Source organism: Rhinatrema bivittatum, chromosome 10 (assembly GCF_901001135.1).
Source record: "Rhinatrema bivittatum chromosome 10, aRhiBiv1.1, whole genome shotgun sequence".
NCBI lineage: Eukaryota > Metazoa > Chordata > Amphibia > Gymnophiona > Rhinatrematidae > Rhinatrema > Rhinatrema bivittatum.
The window spans coordinates 92254827-92272929 of NC_042624.1; the positions used below are offsets into that span (position 1 = coordinate 92254827).

An 18103-nucleotide genomic window follows, 5' to 3' on the forward strand; every position below is an offset into this window, starting at 1 on the left:
GTCCCACACAGGAGACTCATGAATACAATGAACAGCCTGGGAGTGAGTCCCAAACTGGTGGACTGGATTAGAAATTAGTTGACTAATATAAAACAGAGGGTAGTGGGAAATGGAATTCATTTTGAGGATCAGGGTTCAGTTTGGGGCCGGTTCTGTTCAATACCTTTGTGCGTGTTATTGCATGGAGGTTAGAAGGAAAACTTTGCCTTTTTTAGACACCCTGAAGGAGTAGAAGGAATGAAAATTGATCTAAGAAAGCTTGAGGAGTGGTTGAATGCTTGGTTATTAAGAATGAAGGCCAAAAAATACAGAGTCATGCATTTAGAGTGCAGAAATCCAAAGCAATAGTAGCTTGGATAGGGGATATGATAGAGGTGTTTAAAATCATGAGAGGTCTAGAACGGGTAAATGTGAATCGGTTATTTACTTTTTCTGATAATAGAAGGACTAGGGGCACTCCATGAAGTTAGCATGTGGCACATTTAAAACTAATTGGAGAAAGTTCTTTTTCACTCAATGCACAATTAAACTCTGGAATCTGTTGCCAGAGGATATGGTTAGTGCAGTTAGTGTAGCTGGGTTTAAAAAAGGTTTGGATAAGTAGCAACAGTAACATGGAATAGACTTGGTTTTTGGGTACTTGCCAGGTTCTTATGGCCTGGATTGGCCACTGTTGGAAACAGGATGCTGGGCCTGATAAACCCTTGGTCTGACCCAGTATGGCATGTTCTTATGTGATGGGGAGTGAGAAATTGATGTGCATAGATAGTGTGCGATGATCTGAAGGTAGCAAAGCAGTGTGACTAAGCCCTGACTAGAGCTAGAGGGATGCTAGGCTGCACACAGAGCGGCATAACCAGCAAGAAAAAAGGAGTTGATGCCCCTGTACAGGTCACTGCTGAGGTCCTACCTGCAGTATTATATTCAGTAATGGAGGCCGTATCTCAAAAAAGATAAATATAAAACTGGTGCAGAGAAGAACAACCAAAATGGTACAGGGCCTATACCAAAAGACATAGGAAATGAGACCTGAGGACCTATGGAGCTAATTTTCAAAAAGATTTACACAAATAAAATTGGATTTTACATGGGTAAATGCACTTTACTCATGTAAGTGGGCTTTTGAAAATTGCTACAATATATGTCATTGACTTGTCCATAGGGTATCATGTGTAAGTGCACTTTAGGCGCATAAATGGGCTTTTGAAAACTGCTAGGATAGTAGGATACATTTACACATGTAACTCCTTTGGAAATTACCTCCTAAATATGTATACCCTAGAGAGGAGAGATAGAGGGGACTTGATACAGATATTTAAATACTTTATAACTATTAAAAATGCACACACACACAGTACAATTGCTCATTTTAATAACATTTGAGTTAATTCTCCAAACAAAATTAAATAAAGTCTGAATAAATGTTTTTAGCTCTTGGAAGATGAACATCCTAAAAGCAGACAGATTTTTGCCTGTAGAGCTGTGCATTTAACTGAAACCACGGTGTTTGTTAGCACCCTTCATATAGGAAGCAAACTAAGGAAAATGATTGACTAGACACATCAATTAGACAAAGTAAGCAACAACAATCAAAAGGACATACAATTTTGATTCTGCCTTACAGCCCTACTAGGAAAGGATTGTGTATCAAGCTTCCCCTACTGCAGGCCCTAAGAGCTGCAAACCTTGCTGGTTTTTAGGAGATCCACAGTGAACATGCATGAGATAGATGTGCGTGTGGGAATCTGTTTCCTGCATTATTCCTTGTAGATATCCTGAAAACCAGGTCTGTTTGTGGCTCCCGAGGACTGGAGCTGGCCAGCGCTATCCTGCTCCAAGGCAAGAAAACCCAAAAACCAGAGTTTCTGTGAGCTCCTCAAAATGAATTAAAGCTATACAAATACACGAAATGAATTTGCTTTCCAAAATAAATTTTAAAAAATTGTTCTTATTTGTCATTTCTTACAGTATACTGATTACCTACCCATCAAGTATAAACTTTCTGGGGTGGTAACTGGAATATTCACAAGTTTCACGTCCTCTTCCTTATCCCAGGAGTTATTATTCAGACAAGCACAGCTGTGACATGAGTTGGCACTTCGAACCTGAAATTTTAAACCATTCTAGGTTAATCTGCAGTTAAAGCGGAGTCTTTCTCAGTTCTCTTCAAAGAAAATGAAAAAGTTCACCAGAGGAGCACTTTGCCATGGGCCATTTCTTAAAAACAGGGGCTGATTTTATGTATTTAAAAATAGAATCTGCCTCTTCCAAGTACAAATGTCCAGTACGGATTCTTTTGAGTCACTGCCTTGCAATCCTAGTGGTGGATCATTTACATTCCTCCTCATGGAGGGCTGAGCCAGAAGTTAACTCAGAAGTTAGCCAGCTAAATGAATATTTGGGCACATATCCGGCTAAATTCTAGCCGACTAATACGATAGTCGGCTAGAATTTAGCTGGCTAAGTTAGGGGCACTCCAGGGGCGTAACTGGGAGGAGTTGTGTTAGCTGGCTAACAGGCCGATACAGTACAGTGCACTCCGGTGGAGCGCACTATTAACCAGCATTTGGACACGCATTTTCGACGCGCTAGCTTTACCCCTTATTCAGTAAGGGGTAATAGCGCGTTGAAAACGTGCGTCCAACCCCCCTGAGACTAATAGCGCCCGCAACATGCAAATGCACGTTGATGGCCCCATTAGTCATTCCCGCGTGATACAGTAAGTAAAATGTGCAGCCAAGCCGCACATTTTACTTTAAGAAATTAGCGCCTACCCAAAGGTAGGCGTTAATTTCTGCCGGCACCGGGGAAATGCACAGAAAAGCAGTAAAAACTGCTTTTCTGTGCACCCTCCGACTTAATATAATGGCGATATTAAGTCGGAGGCCCCAAAAGTTAAAAAAAGTTAAAAAAAAAAAAAAAAGAAAGGTAAATGGGCTCGCGGGTTGAAAACCGGATGCTCAATTTTGCCAGCATCCGGTTTCCAAACCAGTGGCTGTCAGAGGGTTTGAGAACAGACGTCGGCAAAATTGAGCGTCGCCTGTCAAACTCGCTGACAGCCGCCGCTTCCATCAAAGAAGAGGCGCTAGGGACGCGCTAGTGTCCCTAGCGCCTCTTTTTACCGTGGGCCCTAATTTAAATAAATTAAGTTACTGAATCGCGCGCACAGGAGAGCGGGCGCTCTCCCGTGTGGTTTACTGTATCAGCCCGAAAGACTGGTCGGGCCAGAGAGCTGTGCTAAAGTTAGATGGCTAAAGTTATCCAACTAACTTTAAAATAGCCACCTATATTCAATAGTGTGGTTTCACTATTTAATATATGGTACCTCCAAAGTGGTCTGTGACTGAATATGGACCCTGAGATATTACAATCTATTATAACTTCTAATTTTCAAAAAGTGTGAAAAATCTATGAGGGTCTACCAAAAATTTGGAGTTCAAGGTTGCTTTCCAAATGAAAAATCAGAAGAAAATACAGTATAATCATCCAATATTTTAGGATAAAATTGTATAACTAGGCCATACTCAACATATTACATTGAATCTGACCTTGTTTTAGGCTTTGCTATTAGGTGAAAAAGACAGAAAATCATTTCAGGCATTCTCACTCACAATTAAATGTGAAATTTGTGTGCTCGGTCTATTATTTCTAAATTTTCCCTTCCAGGATTCTGCTTAGGTCAGTAATGAAATTATAAATATTTATGACCTGATACTGCAACTTGCAGAAAAAAATGTAAATTTGTTTAGTTTCTGGATGGTTTTTCCACTTCAATTAAACTTTGTTTCATCTCTTTGCATACGTGCATAGACAGAAACATAAGCAAGAGTCAGGTACAAATCAAAACAATTACTGCGTAAATAATATATCATTAACACTTTTCTAATAAACTGTGCAATTGATTATGAAAAATATTAAACTATATCACAGTTTAAATAAGTGCATATACTTTGTATCTTCTAGGTAGAAAAAAAAAGATATACCAAATCTAGTGGAAATGCTCAGCTTAGTTTATTTATTTATTTATTTATTTATTTATTTAAAGGATTTATATACCGGAGGTTCCTGTATAATATACATATCACCCCGGTTTACAATGAACAGTAAATATCGCTTCAAGTTAGAGGCTTACAATGAACATGGTTAATCCAAATAACAGGGAAATATAAATAATAATGTTAACAATTAAGAAGTGATAATAAATAGATAATAACAATAAATACATAAGTAAAATAGAAATAAATAGAAATAAATAAGTAACTAACAGTAAAGATCCATGAAAAATAACAGTAAATAAGATAACAAGTTATGTGAAATATGCTGGGGTAAACGGATGATATGTGACTGACTTTCTACCTGCTCTTAGCTCTGCGGGAATGCTTGTTTAAATAACCATCTTTATCTAAATCTATATCTTTATCTTTATCTAAATCTATATCTGTGAATTTTATCTAAATCTATATCTGTGAATTTTATCTAAACTATACATGATCATAAGAAAAAGATAGTTAGTTTTAATTGCTTTATTAAGCAACAAGAAAGCACCTTTTAAAAAAATTAAGTACAAATGGAAAAATGGATTAAAGTCTCCATTTTTTATGCTGGTGATAACGCTCCTTATGCACCCAGCATGCTGTTAGCTTTCCCTGCTGCTTTACTAAACTAACTGGCAACCTTCAGATCATCTGGAATGATGTTATCTTATGATAGTACTTACATACCACTTTCTCAAACTGAGCTTTAATCTAAACTTAATCCCCTTCGTGCAATCCGTAGTGCTAGTTCTAGTTAATATCTTTGTAATCGGAGGTCTCTCATGTGTGTTTAATATGCATCCTGTTATACTTTTTGCTCAGTTGTTAAATGTATTGCAAGTTGAACCTTGTAAACCGTTATGATGGCTTTATCGAATGACGGTATATAAAACTCAACAAATAAATAAATAAACAAACAAACAAACTGGCTTACAAAATAATCAGTCCATAAAAATTGTGCACCACACCTTCTTTTTTGTATTTTACAAAATAATCAGTGCACAAAAATGCAATACATGAATAATATGAAAATACATCTGCGATAATAAGTATCAAAACACAATCTTAGTTCAATACATAATCCACAACATAATAAACAATATCCCAAAACACAACAAAATCCCATTTCCTGCTCTCACTAAGGAAAGCACTAGGGAAGTTCCCAATAAAATTAATTACAGAAAATCAAATAAAAAAACCATTACTAGCCAGTGCAATACATTCCTATACCGGGAACTTCTATTTTACAACTGAAGAGTTCTGCAAAGAAGAATGAAAAAAAGAAAACAGAAGTATATAGGTTCTTGGCACTCCTGGGTCCCTTTTCTATTTGCAGTTGCCACTTGTCAGAATAATTGGTAAATGGCACGCGGGTGCGCGTGTACACATGCATGCTAGCTCGCATCAAAGAAATGCGGCTATTTTATAAGATACGTGTGTATATGCGTGCAGGGCATAAAATAGGCTGTACGCGCGTACCTTTGTGTACAATTTTATAGGATCGTGCGCATGTTCGTGCAAATGCCGCCTCTACCACATAAGTGGGGGGATTTTAGTAGACATGCATGCCGACGTAATTCCCAGTTTCCCCAGTTCGCCCAGGTAAAAGATAGGACTTCCTAATTCCCCTAGTTAATTAGCCTCCCTTTTACCCTCTTAGCCCCGACCCTTAAAATCTTGCTGACTAGCCTAGTTTTTTTTGTTTTAAGACTTACATGCTATCCATAGCAGAAGTAAAGTTATGCAGTAGAGGACCCTGGCGCGCACTTGTGTACATATTTACATGCTGGTTTCATTGATAAATCCTGGAACACCCATGCCCCACCTCTTGTTTGTAAAATGTTGTTGTGCATGTACCAGAAGATACAAGCATATGCGAGTGTCTTTTAAAATATGCGCGGTGTGCGCCAGCCCCCAGCTTTGGAACGTGCCGAGCTTTTAAAATTCACCCATTATAGTACACATTAAGCTTGCTCTACTACCTAAATATGCTGGATAACAACTTCATTAGGATTTCTATAACTTTACTGCACAACAGAAACTTACCGACGCCAAACTCTGCACCGAACCAGAATATTTACTGTACACTCCCCCATTCACATACAGACTGCAAGATGGGGGTCCTTTCTCCTTGGCCGAACTCAAAGAAAGAGTCAAATTTTGGCGGCTACTGGAACAACTAGAACCTAAGAAAAACAGGTTATTTTAAACTTTCTGAAATTTTAAATTTTGTACGCTGCTTCAATGCTAATTCATAGCACTAGTAGATCTAATTTCTCAACATGCATGGTAAAAAAAAAACAAAACCCTCAGCAATAAATATTACCTCTGCACTGATACAGACTATCAGAAGTAAAGTACAGCAGATTTATAAGGATAAATCATATTTATTGCCATTAGTGATTTAGCCTTTTAAGTGATTATAGAGGGGGGTGCTTGCAATGGATTTTATTGCAATGATGTGCCGGCATGAACCTCTTGTATCCTCCTTATGATCGATCACAATAGATCAAAGTCTAGTCATAATGAACAATTATTGTCCAGCATCTAGACAGGGTAAAATGGGTTATTGAGGATTTTCTCCCATGGGCACAGAAAGGAAGAAATCTCATAATAAATCAAGCCCCTTAGTCTTCATCAACTTTTCCATACCAATATGTCAGTTACAAATGTAGACAAAGAGTAATTCATAAAAACATCATAATAAAGAAGATGCAAAGTGATTTAACTAAAAAGTGAAAAAAAAAATCAGAAAAATAATCATGCAAGAATATAAGCAAGCTGGAAATATAACACAGCGTAAAATACTCATTGTCTGCAAACACTGAAATTCTTTTTTACATATTTACTAGGAAGTTCTGTACATAACTTCTCCACATACCTTTCTCGGATGCTGCTGTCTTACTGCATTCTAAAACAAGATTGCTAGGCTCCCAGGGCGATTCTTTCCTTTTCTTCTTCCCATGTCTTCTTTTAAAATGGTGAGCAAGAAAAATTAAAGACACGGCACTGACTGCTGAGACTATAAAAAGCTTCTTAAACCCAGGAGAGAACTTCACCTGAAAGGCACCAGCGAGCGAACAAACAGCAACTCATTAGCACAAGACCAGCACAAAGTCTTCCACAGCTACAAACACCTGATTCACGAAGCATTTTCCCCATTAACAGAAAATGGAAAAAACACTTAGTGGATCGGACCCTAGGTCTTCCTATTTTACATCAGTGCTTGATTTGATAAAACTTAAGAGTAACATTTCCTGATGTTTTAATCCCTCCCTTGAAATATATAATTAGACCTGATATAATCTATTTTAACATTTCACTGATGTGCGTGATGATAATTTCTTGATTTAATGAACCTTGGATTAGGCATTCATATAGTGCTTCATATAGTGTCCTATCCACAAGAAAAGATCACAATCTTTAAATCAGGGGCCACAAAGGACATTTCAAGTCACCGAGAGGGCTGGGCAAGAGAGGAGGAGGAAGCCCTCCTCATGAGAACCCCTTTGTTTGTTGATTACAATACAAATGAAATTACTACAAAAAAATTAATAATCACAATTGTTACACTTCTTTTACAATAGTATCGCACCCACCCAATATAGATAAAAATACAAACACTCAACACCATACACACACATTCACACATCACCATAAAAATATGGAGACAAGTCCGTTCATGGACTCATTTTTTATGGTGATGTGCGAATGTGTGCGTATGGTGTTGAGTGTTTGTATTTTTATCTATATTGGGTGGGTGCGATACTATTGTAAAAGAAGTGTAACAAGTGTGATAATTCATTTTTTGTAGTATCAATAAAAATTGTTTTATATATGATTGGTTATATCACTTTTTTGGATTATGATTTGGTTATGTGTGTGATGTACAATATTTATTGCCTCATTTGATTAGAGTTTGGGGGCAGGAGACCATGTCTGGCCCTTTCAATGATTTCAATGGCTGGAGAAGATGGGAATCAGGGTTACCAGGGGTGTAAGCGTATGGCAAATAAAGTGTCAGTTATAATATTTCTAGATTACTCCAAAGCTGGAAGCCCTAACACACCTCTAGCAACTTTGACCCCTGCATCAATCCCCTTCCTCAATATCTGCCTGCTTAGAGAAGTAGGGGGGCAGGAAAGGCAGATGGATGGCAGAATAGGTTGTGTGTGTCCGACTTTATTTACTTATTTTGATTTTATTTTATATTCTATCTTTTCTGGCACTTCAAAGTGGATTACATTCAGGTACAGCAGACAGTTCCCTGTCCACAGAGTGCTTACAACCTAAGGGGCGGATTTTTCCCAGAATGGCTGGAAAGCCTTAGTAAATCAGGCCCTAGGTTTGTACCCGGAGCAATGGAGGATGAAGTGACATACCCAAGGTCACGAGGAGTGGCACGATCTCACTCCCCACCCTATCTGCTTTTGCTTCCTCTCTCCTCCCGTCCCTTCTCCCTTTTCCCCTGCTTTCACTCCCCTCTCTAGCTAATACCATGAATTTGGCATGTTGCAAAACAACCCCTCAGGAGACCCTAATCCAGGAAGAGAGACTCTGACTTGGTTAATGAGGACTTCTGCACTCTGCACCTCCATAACCTGTATCCTTAAGGGACACTGTTCATGCCCCCTCCACCACAACTCCAAAGAGACAGCAGCAGAGCTGGAAATTTCCCTGGCAGCCCTACAGAAGCCTCAGCTTGGAACCACCAGTGGTACCTCCTCCCCGAGGCTGGCCCCACACTCCATGGTGGCCAAAAACGTCTTATGGCTGCACTGCATCCTCTCTCTCTGTCTTTGGCCCAAATGGTTCCACCTGCCTAAGCAGCATTAATGCCAATAATGCATAATGCGGTCAATCAGTGGTGGCTTTGCACCAACTTGCCCCACCCATGCTACTCTGACATGCTGCTACCTGCATTTCTGATTTCAAGTATCAGAGCTAGCGGTAGCAGCAGAACGTGCTCCCACTGTCATTTTATTTATTTATTTATTTATTTAACTTCTTTTACTATACCGACACTCAAGACCAGGTCTTATCGTACCGGTTTACATTAGAACAAGGGGAAAAATCAATTAACGTATAAGTGGAAAAGAGAAGTTACATTAAAACAGGGAGAGTAAAAACATGGATGTCGGAAGATAGGACAGAATTAAGTAATTGAACAATAAGTTAACAAAATTACAAACTATAAATTAACATAAAACAATAAATTAATAATACAGAAAACATGGATTATAATCAGCGGAAATATACATGGAAATATATATACATGGAACATATACACATATGGAACATATACACATATATACATATATACACATTCCATATTATACACATATATATATATACACACATACACATATATATATATATTCCATATACATACATAAATATATATATACATATATGGAATACATACAGCTGGAATATACATGTTATGTCAGATGGGAGGAGTGGCGGGGGTGAGGGAAAAGGGTGGGTTGAGGTTGCGAGTGGAAAAGGGAAAAAAGTGAAAAAAGTTTGGGAGTGCGGGGAGGGAGAAGGGTGGGTTGACAGCAATGCCAGGTCAAGCTCCTTCTATTAGCCGGATCGAGCTATTTCTGCTAGGGGCTGGATGAAATTCCTCCAAAGGCTGCATCTGGTCCTTAAGTCACAGTTTGGGATCCCTGCTCCAAATTATCTTTAGCAAGTAGTTGAGTAGATGTAAACTAAACTCCTGAAGCTCTCCTGTTTTTTTCACTGCGCTTTACCTTAATAGTAATAAACACACATTTAAATTCTATTCTGGTCACTGTTACCAAACCCAGAAAACAATTTCAAAAGGATTAAATACCTTGCTATCCCTGAAATTATAGTCATATGTGCACTCATTTTAGAGATCGTTTGCTTACAGAGCTCTGGAAAGGCCCAACCCTAATGCACTGTAACACTCAGAAGGTACACTGAAGATGGCTGGCACTGCAGATAAGGAGCCACTGCAGTATGATTTAAAGTTATCTTGGGATTAAAGAGCATTGGTGCAATCAGCAGAATTCATGTTGACAAAAATAATAAAAATTAATTGAAAAATAGAAAAAAATAAACTACTTGTATTTTAACCATTTTTTGTAACAATATACAGCAGCAGCAGATTTAAAAATTTTAAAAGCAGTGCAAATGGTTTTGAAACAAGAATTTAGCTATATAACAAATCTATGCAAAATAGTTACCTGAATGAGAGAATGGTACCATGCCACAGGGAAATGAAAAACTTGCAAAGCTATTCCCTTCAGAGAAGAATGAGGTTCCTTAATGCTTTCTGCTGACATAATTGGATCTCTCATAACCTCTTTCCCTGAAATTCTGCCTTACTAGTGGCAGGTGACTCTGAAGATCCTGCCAAAAGAAAGACACCTTTTTATGCTAAACCTCACAGAATTGCTCAAATCTGATCACATGCTAGATAACAACAGAAGTGTTCAGGGACTTCAGGAACTGATAAAGGATACTTAAGAAAGTCTTGTATGTATGGCCATTGAGCTCCCCCCAGCAATAAAATATGCAATACATTGTTATATGAAAAATGTGATCATTAGGTTTATGAACGGCTTTCCAAGATAATAGCAGAACACAGCTCAGTGAGAGAAAAAAAAACCAAGTGTGTATGCGATTAAAGATCCAGCATGAGGAATAGATCCTCCGTCCTAGCATAGGCTGTAGATGTACCCCTGCAATTGTGGAAGTATCCACTCTGCTACTCCCTGCATAGAAACGAATTCAAACCCATAGTTTCAGCTTCGTGCGTTGTTTTTTTTTTGGCTATCTGATGGAAACTGCTCACTAGGAAAGCCCTCGGTCCGTATCAGGAAATGCACCGGCACTGCAGGGTGGCCGCGCACACTGCCTTCGGGAGCAAGCGCCTGCCGCCATGGACGAGAAAGGAGCGTAAACCATTCCTTGCGCCCGTAGCGGCGGCGGTGCAAGGCACGGAGGGGCCTGGAGTGACGCCTCCCCAGATCAAGCTGATTCATGGAGGCCCCGCACAGAAATCGCAGCCGGCCAGGCAAGCTGCACCGCCCCACCCCCCTCTAGGGCGCTGTACCGGCAAAGCAATGACAGAAGCCAGAAGCAGCTTTAAAGCCCTCACGGATCTCTCTCCAGACGCAGAGGGAGCGAGGGGCTCCCAGGTCACGTGAGCAGGCGGCAGGCTGCGCTCGGCTCCATGCAGGACGCGGCCAGCCGGGCTTTGCTGGATTACCCAAGAGTCCGAAGAAGGAAGATTCGCTTTAGCTCCTGCCACTAGAGCCCTCTGCGCCGCGGCCTCCCACCGCAGCTCCTGCTACTGCTGCCGGGAAACTGCGAGGAGGGAGGGAGAGAGGAGCCGCGCGATTCGCTTCCGAGGCCAAGGGAGACGAGCTGTCTCTCACTCTCCGCTCGGGCTGTCGCACTAGCACTCTCTCACACATACACATGTCTACTCTTAACCCCCCCAGACACACAATCTTCTTTTCACGTATACACACAGATACCCCTCCCCCTTACATACACACGCCCCTCTCTCTTACACACGCATAAACATTTACACTCTCACTGATGGAAGGGGATGTAGATGCTCCCTTACACACTTGCCTATTGATGGTAGCTCTGGCCAGCACAGCATCTCGCTCCACTTTCTTGTCCTGCATCCAAGCCTTAAAAATGGGTAGGCAGCAGCTGGAGGTATTTTGGGGGTATTGCTACCTACCCCCCCCCCCAAAAAAAAAGTAAGTGTTCTAGGGACTGCCTAGTTTGCCTAATGGAGGGACGAGCCTGCTCTTTCCCCTCTCCCCACTCACACCCATACAGCTTAGGCTTCCTCTGATACACTGTCTCACATCCTCTCTCTTACAATTCAACTTGTACCTTCTCTCTGTCACTTTCCATCCTAATACATTGCTTATGATTTTATGGGATGACAGTGTTAGACAAGAAAGAATGGAAAAATCATTTCTGCGTTTCCATTTCTAACTTACACTTTTCTATTCATTATTCTGCTTTTGATGGGGTGCATTCTGGATTCAGGAAAGCTTTTTATGAATTATTTGTGAAAGTATAAGAACACATTATGGGGAAATCTTGTCCATCCATCTGAACCTGTGGCTGTCTTTCTGCCTGCACACTTAACAGCACTGCAGACCCAGATAGCAGGTGAGATACAAAGAACCGTCTGCATCTTCTAAGCACTCTAAAAAGGAGTACACCTTTCCAATCATGCTAATAAGAAAATATTATTCTTTAAGGTTGTGTGCAGCAAAATATTTTCAGTTCAGTTTGTTATTTCTGTTCTTTTTGGAACAAATGAAAAACATTTTTTTTTGTTTATTCATGTCATTCATTTCCCAATAGGGGAAGCAATGCATCCTAATTTGGGATCTAATACTTCCAATTTTAATGAAACTTGCAGGTAGGCATCAGCAGCATAGGACAACACTCCAGGACACCAAGAGTGGGGCAAGGTGGTACCAAGAGTGGCTTCAATAACCCAAGGCACATCACAATTGCAACACAGAATGAACAATGTCATGAACACCCCAAGACACTATGAGAGGGGTAAAACAACGGCAAAAGTGTAACACCCCAAGGCACTGATAAAGGGTCAAAGCAGTACAAACAGTGACACCAACACCTCAAGGCTTAGAGTGAGGGTTTTGCAGCAAGCTAGGGGGTATAAAACCTTGCAATATACCCAGTACTGTGGACTTATACGCACACAGCAGTTAGTCACCCCCGGAAACTGATAAACAGGTAAGGTAGGGTGGTCAAACCTCCAAGGTATAGATTGAGAGTTAAGGCAGCAGGACACAGTGGTCTCAAAACCTACAGGTATGGAGTGCAGAACAGGGCAGCAAGCCTAGTGGCATAAACACATGGAGAGAGAGGTAAGGCATCAGGCACAATGACATAAACACCTCAAAGCATGGTCTTCACGGTGGAGTAGCAGCTACAAATGGCATAAACAACCCAAGGCGTAGAGTAAGGGGTAAGGTAGTAAGCACAGCAGAATAAACATACAATAGCACAGCGAGGAGTAAAGCAGCGCAAATAATGGCAACACCTCAAGGCATCATAAGAGGGGCAAATGGCATCAACAACAGTGGAAATAACATCCCGAGGCACTAAAAGGGGAGCAACATCTATCATCAACAGTGGCAGGAACACCTCAAGGCATCTTTTTTAAGGGATTAATAAATGTAGAGAAAGGTGAGCAGGTGGATTTAGTGTTTTTGGATTTTCAGAAGGCATTTTTGACAGTATCCCATGAGAGACTACTGAGAAAATTAAAAAGTCACGGGATAGAAGGCAATTTCCTATTGTGGATTGCAAACTGGTTAGAAGACAGGAAACAGAGAGTAGGACTAAATGCAGTTAGTGTAGCTGGATTCAAAAAAGGTTTGGATAAGTTCTTGGAGGAGAAGTCCATTAATGGCTATTAATCAATTTTACTTAGGGAATCCTGATGCAGCGGAAGTTAAACAACGCGCATAAACTTTAAAAATGTGTGTTTGGCATAGGGAAGGAGGTGAGGCATCACTGATAGGCTATTATCCAGATAAGTGGTGGCAGCCGCCTTTGTCACTTAGCCAGATAAATACTGATAAATACTAGATAAAAAATGGGAAAAAAAAGAAGATCCAGTACTTTCCCGAGTAAGTGCCGGCAGCCACCACTTAACCGGATAAATACTGACTTATTTTGGTTAGAGGTGGTGGCTGCCAGCACTTACCCGGAATGTTGAATTTTTTTTTCATTTTTTAACCTTTTTTTCACTAGCGCTAGAAACTTAACTCCAGCTGTGACCCAGGAGTTAAGTTTCCAGCACTAAAAAAGTGCAGTCTCTTTGTATCAGGGAGTTCTGCTTAATGCCCTTATTTGCATGGGATTTCCATGCCAGGAGGCTAAGCAGTACTCCCATTTAGGAACACGCATTTTCTGCACACAATAAGTTTTGGGTATAGAAAATGCGCCTTCAAGTGCAGACAGAAAGCTGTGTTCAGTCAGGCACTGTCCTGACAGTAGTGGAAATAAATACAAGACCAAAAGCCCAAACACATAACGGAAACCTCCATCCCCCTTTCTCAGGCAACCACTACACCTGACCTGGATGCACAGGCCGATTAAATAACCTGTGCATTGAAACTGTGCACTAAAATTCTGCATACTGTTTCTTAACACACAGGTATAATTTTTTTAAAATTCCTGTTGCAGTAAGCTAATGTTATGCTAATGCATCGGGAGTTAAAATGTGTGTTATAGTGAGATAAAACATGCAGTCAGAACAGGCTAAACGCATCTTTTAATGGGGAGCCACCACAGAGCGCTTGTGTTTACCTTGTACATGAAGCCAGCTGCAGCCTCCATCAAGGAGAAGCCCTGGCTAGAGATCAGCCAGCAACATAAGCAGCTGCCCTCCTCCCAGCCATCCCTTTGTGCAGGCCTGTGACACAGTTCCTGCTGCCTCCATAGCTTGGCCTGCAGAGCAATTTCATTAACACAAATTGAACTCCACCAATTCTTGCAGATGGGGATATTGTGTTTAGAAGAAGCAGAAGGTATTCAGCTAGATTTTCTGTACAAGGTTATTAAATCCTTTAGGGGAGAGCTAAGTTGTTGAGGTGAAGTGAGCAAGATGAAAGGCTCTGTCACTGCTGGATTCCCACCTTAGCAGTCTAATCAGGGCTCCTGGAAGTTCACGTTATTGCACTTCTGATCACTGATCAGCAGTGGAAACAACTCCATCTCTGACCTGGAGTAAAGTTTCCAGCGTTAAGAAAACCCGGGTTAGGCCAAGTGTGGAGAGTACTACTTAATGCCATCATTTGCATGGGATTTCTATGCAAGGGTCTAAGCAGGCCTACCATTTTTGAACGCACATTCTGTAGTGCCGATGCAGTATCGGCACGCGTTAAACAGGCGCTCATGATTGATCCACCTCTTTCGGGCGCCCGATTCGGGTGCTGCAGTAAAAAGGAGGCACTAGGGGAAATTGTGCGCCCCTAGCACCTCCTCGGCAGTGGGCGCCCAGGAGAGAGGGCAGTCAGGTTAGGAAACTTTTATGAGCGTCCCTTTTCCTAACCTGACCGCCGCACTTTTTTTTTTTTAATTCTCCTATTTTGCTTCCTCCAACTTAATATCGCAATGAGGAACCGAAAAAAGGCACAGACAAGCAGTATTTTCTGCAAGTTTTTGGGCAGGTGTTAATTTTTGCAGGTTAAAATGTGCACGTTGGTGCACATTTTTTTTAAATCAGGGGTTAATAGGTAATAGCCTCATCAATATGAATTTACATGCGATTACCTACACGCTCGATTGGACATGGGTTTTGGACGAGCTAACCCCCGTTTTGCATCGGGGGTTATGGGCGCGGTCCAACATCCATGTGTTCAATCTCGTGTTGCGCCGTGCACTGTGACCAGTGCACAGTATTGCATCGGCCTGACATAGGTGTAAAACTCCTTCCTGCATTGGGAAGGAGGCTTATGCTCACAAAACTTCTGTTCAAGTGCGGGTAAATCAGTGCATTCGGCTAACCGCATCTTATTCCATTGACCTGTCTAGCCATACTGTGCTTGTGCCATTCCTCCTCCCAGTGTTGACAGGAAGTTATGAAAGAACAAACACTTTGCCGAATATACAAGCCCAAAACACTCGAGATTTAAACTACTTTTATTAGAAAGTATTTATACACAGAAAACACTTCAAAATATTTTTGTGAATGTAATGGAGGAAATAAAAGGGCACAATCACACTTAGTTCTGCAAAACCTAATATTTTTGCTAAACATTGCAGGTCAGCATGCCTAATTCCCCACCCCTAAAGTAAAAAGAATAATTAGGCACAATGCCCGGCTCACCCACCACTCCACCAAAGCAAGTTGCAAGCCATAGCAGCCTGAGTAGGCTCCTTCCTGCCACATCCCCCTGCCCCAACTATGGAAATTTCCATGTTGGCTTTGGGCCATCTCCTAAACCCCTTTCCACCCACCCACAAACACCAACTTTTCCACAGACCAGGAATGGACATGTGGGGATGGGTTGCCTCCCTCTCAGCTCCTGAAATGCATCTCCCTCTCTTTTCCATCTGTTCCTTTTACCACTGCCTCTTCCCTCTCCTCTGTTTTACTCTCTTATCCCTCCTTTTTTCCCTCCTCTGCAGCTTAAGCAGCTCTTGGCCCTCACCTCTCCAAAGGCAGTGGGGCCAATGGAAAGGATAATTGCTGCTAGACTGCCTGAGGTGCAGAAGTTAAGAGCATCTGGTAGCTGTTGCGGGGAAGTCTGAGCTTTGGTGCCCATTCCCTAATTCCATGCTTCTGGTCATAGCACGAGAGGAAGCAGGGGCAGATTCACAAGAAAGCAGCTACTGAGAACTGGCCTGCTGAGGTCCCACCTTCTTTCCTCACAGTTTCCAATCACAGCACAGAGAGGGCGGCAGCTCCGCTCAGCTCGGCTCTTTAATGTACTGTTGGTTCTGCCCGTGGAACAGCAGCCAATCGGAGGAGACAAGAACAGTAGGGCACGAGTTCTGCTCATCAAGCCTCCCAAAAAGTGAGTTGTGAGCAGGAAAAAAGCCCCCAAATAAGCTACCCGCCAGTTACCCAAAAAAAAAACCAAGCCCAAACTCACGGTAAATAAGCAAGGTTGGCAACACTGCATCTTCCTCAACACCTCCAGCAGCGCTTCAGACCAGCTAAACACAACGACGCGCTCTCCTTCCCACCCCGCCCCCCGGTCGTCTCCGCCCTTGCTGCGCATGTGCATCTCTCTGTCTTTTGCCCGTCCGTGCTAGTGTGATGCGCCTGCGCGGTCTTTTCCTTCGCTGCTCCCTGCTCGCTGGTGGTCCCGGCCAGGTGTTCATGTGGGAGGCAGCTAGGTACGATGAACAGCGGGAAGTGAAGACCCCCCATGAGCCGGGCCTGAGGAGGCCAGCCGCCTGCCGGGGGTGAAGGGGCTGGATGCAGGCGAGGAGCTGCTGTGACCTGGAGTGGTGGTGGTGAGTGTCTGCCGAGGCGTCGCGCGGAAGCTGGGCCCCTTCCCAGCTCGGGAAACGCTCGCCTGGCAGTTTAGCAATTTGCATGTGTTGCGATATCTTGGAGGCTCCGGCTAGCCGTGCTGTGGTCTTTCTTTCTTTCTTTTTAAGTCGCTGTTATTTTTCTTGTTCTGTGGAGAGACGCTGGTTGTCTGCAGGTCTCCTCTGGCGTCGATGGGTTAGCACGGGCCTGACTGAGAGTGACATTGCAAAGGTCTTGGGAAGTGCCGGGTTTCCAGGACACCGCCTGAGCTTTCTCTTTAATACAGAGAATCTGGCCCCCATAGGGAGGCAGGGAGTATTTAGCACCCTCCCTGTGCCCTATAAGAAATATTAAGGCCATTGAGGCTTGTTTGTGTTGTTTACCCTATCAGAGAATGACGTGTTGTGTTGTTTCCGATAACCAGCTGACTTTGCGCATATAAAGGAAGTAATAACATTCATTTTAGTGTTTACTTCATTTCTTCGGGAAAACGTTTTTTCTACTAGCAGTATTTATGGGGCTTGCATAATACTGTATGTTCTCGTTTTTTGCTGTTGATTTATAGTTTTATATTCCCATCACGAAAATTAGAACATTTTTTTAAATTTGACAAATTCTTATATTCAGTTTCTGTTGATTAATGCAGATACATAATTATGCTGGGTATGGTCTTTGAAATAAGATTAATTGACTCCCTCTCCCCCCCCCCCCTCCCATTTCATGAATCCTTTCATTTGAGATTATTCCCTTCCAGCTAATATTTAGAATTCTCCTATAATGTTACATTTCAAAAGCATTTATTTTCTTTGTAATCTCTGCTGAAAGTCCATGTTTTGCTTCCATACCCAGTCCTTAGGAAGATGTATGTCTTTGGTCATTTTTACTTTAATTTTAAATTGAAGTTTGTCCTTAAAAACAAAAAAACAAATAAGAAAAAACCTTACAGTTCCAAAAAGCATTTCTACCTTTTTTCCATTTGTTAAACACTTTTCATCTTCTGTGATCATATCTATTTAGATATGTATATTATTTGATTTTA

General features: G+C 41.6%; 2 protein-coding genes across 8 annotated transcripts in view; one reads left to right on the top strand and one right to left on the bottom strand.

Annotated features, from left to right (window-relative positions):
* MIGA1 (mitoguardin 1) overlaps window positions 1-16806 on the bottom strand; it is a 91950-nt gene extending 75144 nt beyond the window's left edge. Inside the window, exons 1-5 of one of the 6 annotated variants that reach the window (XM_029618889.1) lie at window positions 16679-16806; window positions 10250-10415; window positions 6916-7093; window positions 6081-6220; window positions 1985-2105 (exon numbers count right to left, since the gene is read on the bottom strand). In XM_029618889.1, the coding sequence (XP_029474749.1) occupies window positions 1985-2105; window positions 6081-6220; window positions 6916-7093; window positions 10250-10363 (553 nt within the window). In that variant the 5' untranslated portion in view covers window positions 10364-10415; window positions 16679-16806. The other 5 variants (XM_029618894.1, XM_029618888.1, XM_029618890.1 and 2 more) reach the window with 5 other exon arrangements.
* Window positions 16807-16832: 26 nt separating this feature from the next.
* Window positions 16833-18103, top strand: part of USP33 (ubiquitin specific peptidase 33) — a 112388-nt gene continuing 111117 nt past the window's right edge. Inside the window, exon 1 of one of the 2 annotated variants that reach the window (XM_029618877.1) lies at window positions 16833-17045. The gene's annotated coding sequence lies outside the window, so the exon portion shown is untranslated. The remainder of the gene's footprint in view (window positions 17046-18103) is intronic. The other variant, XM_029618878.1, reaches the window with a different exon arrangement.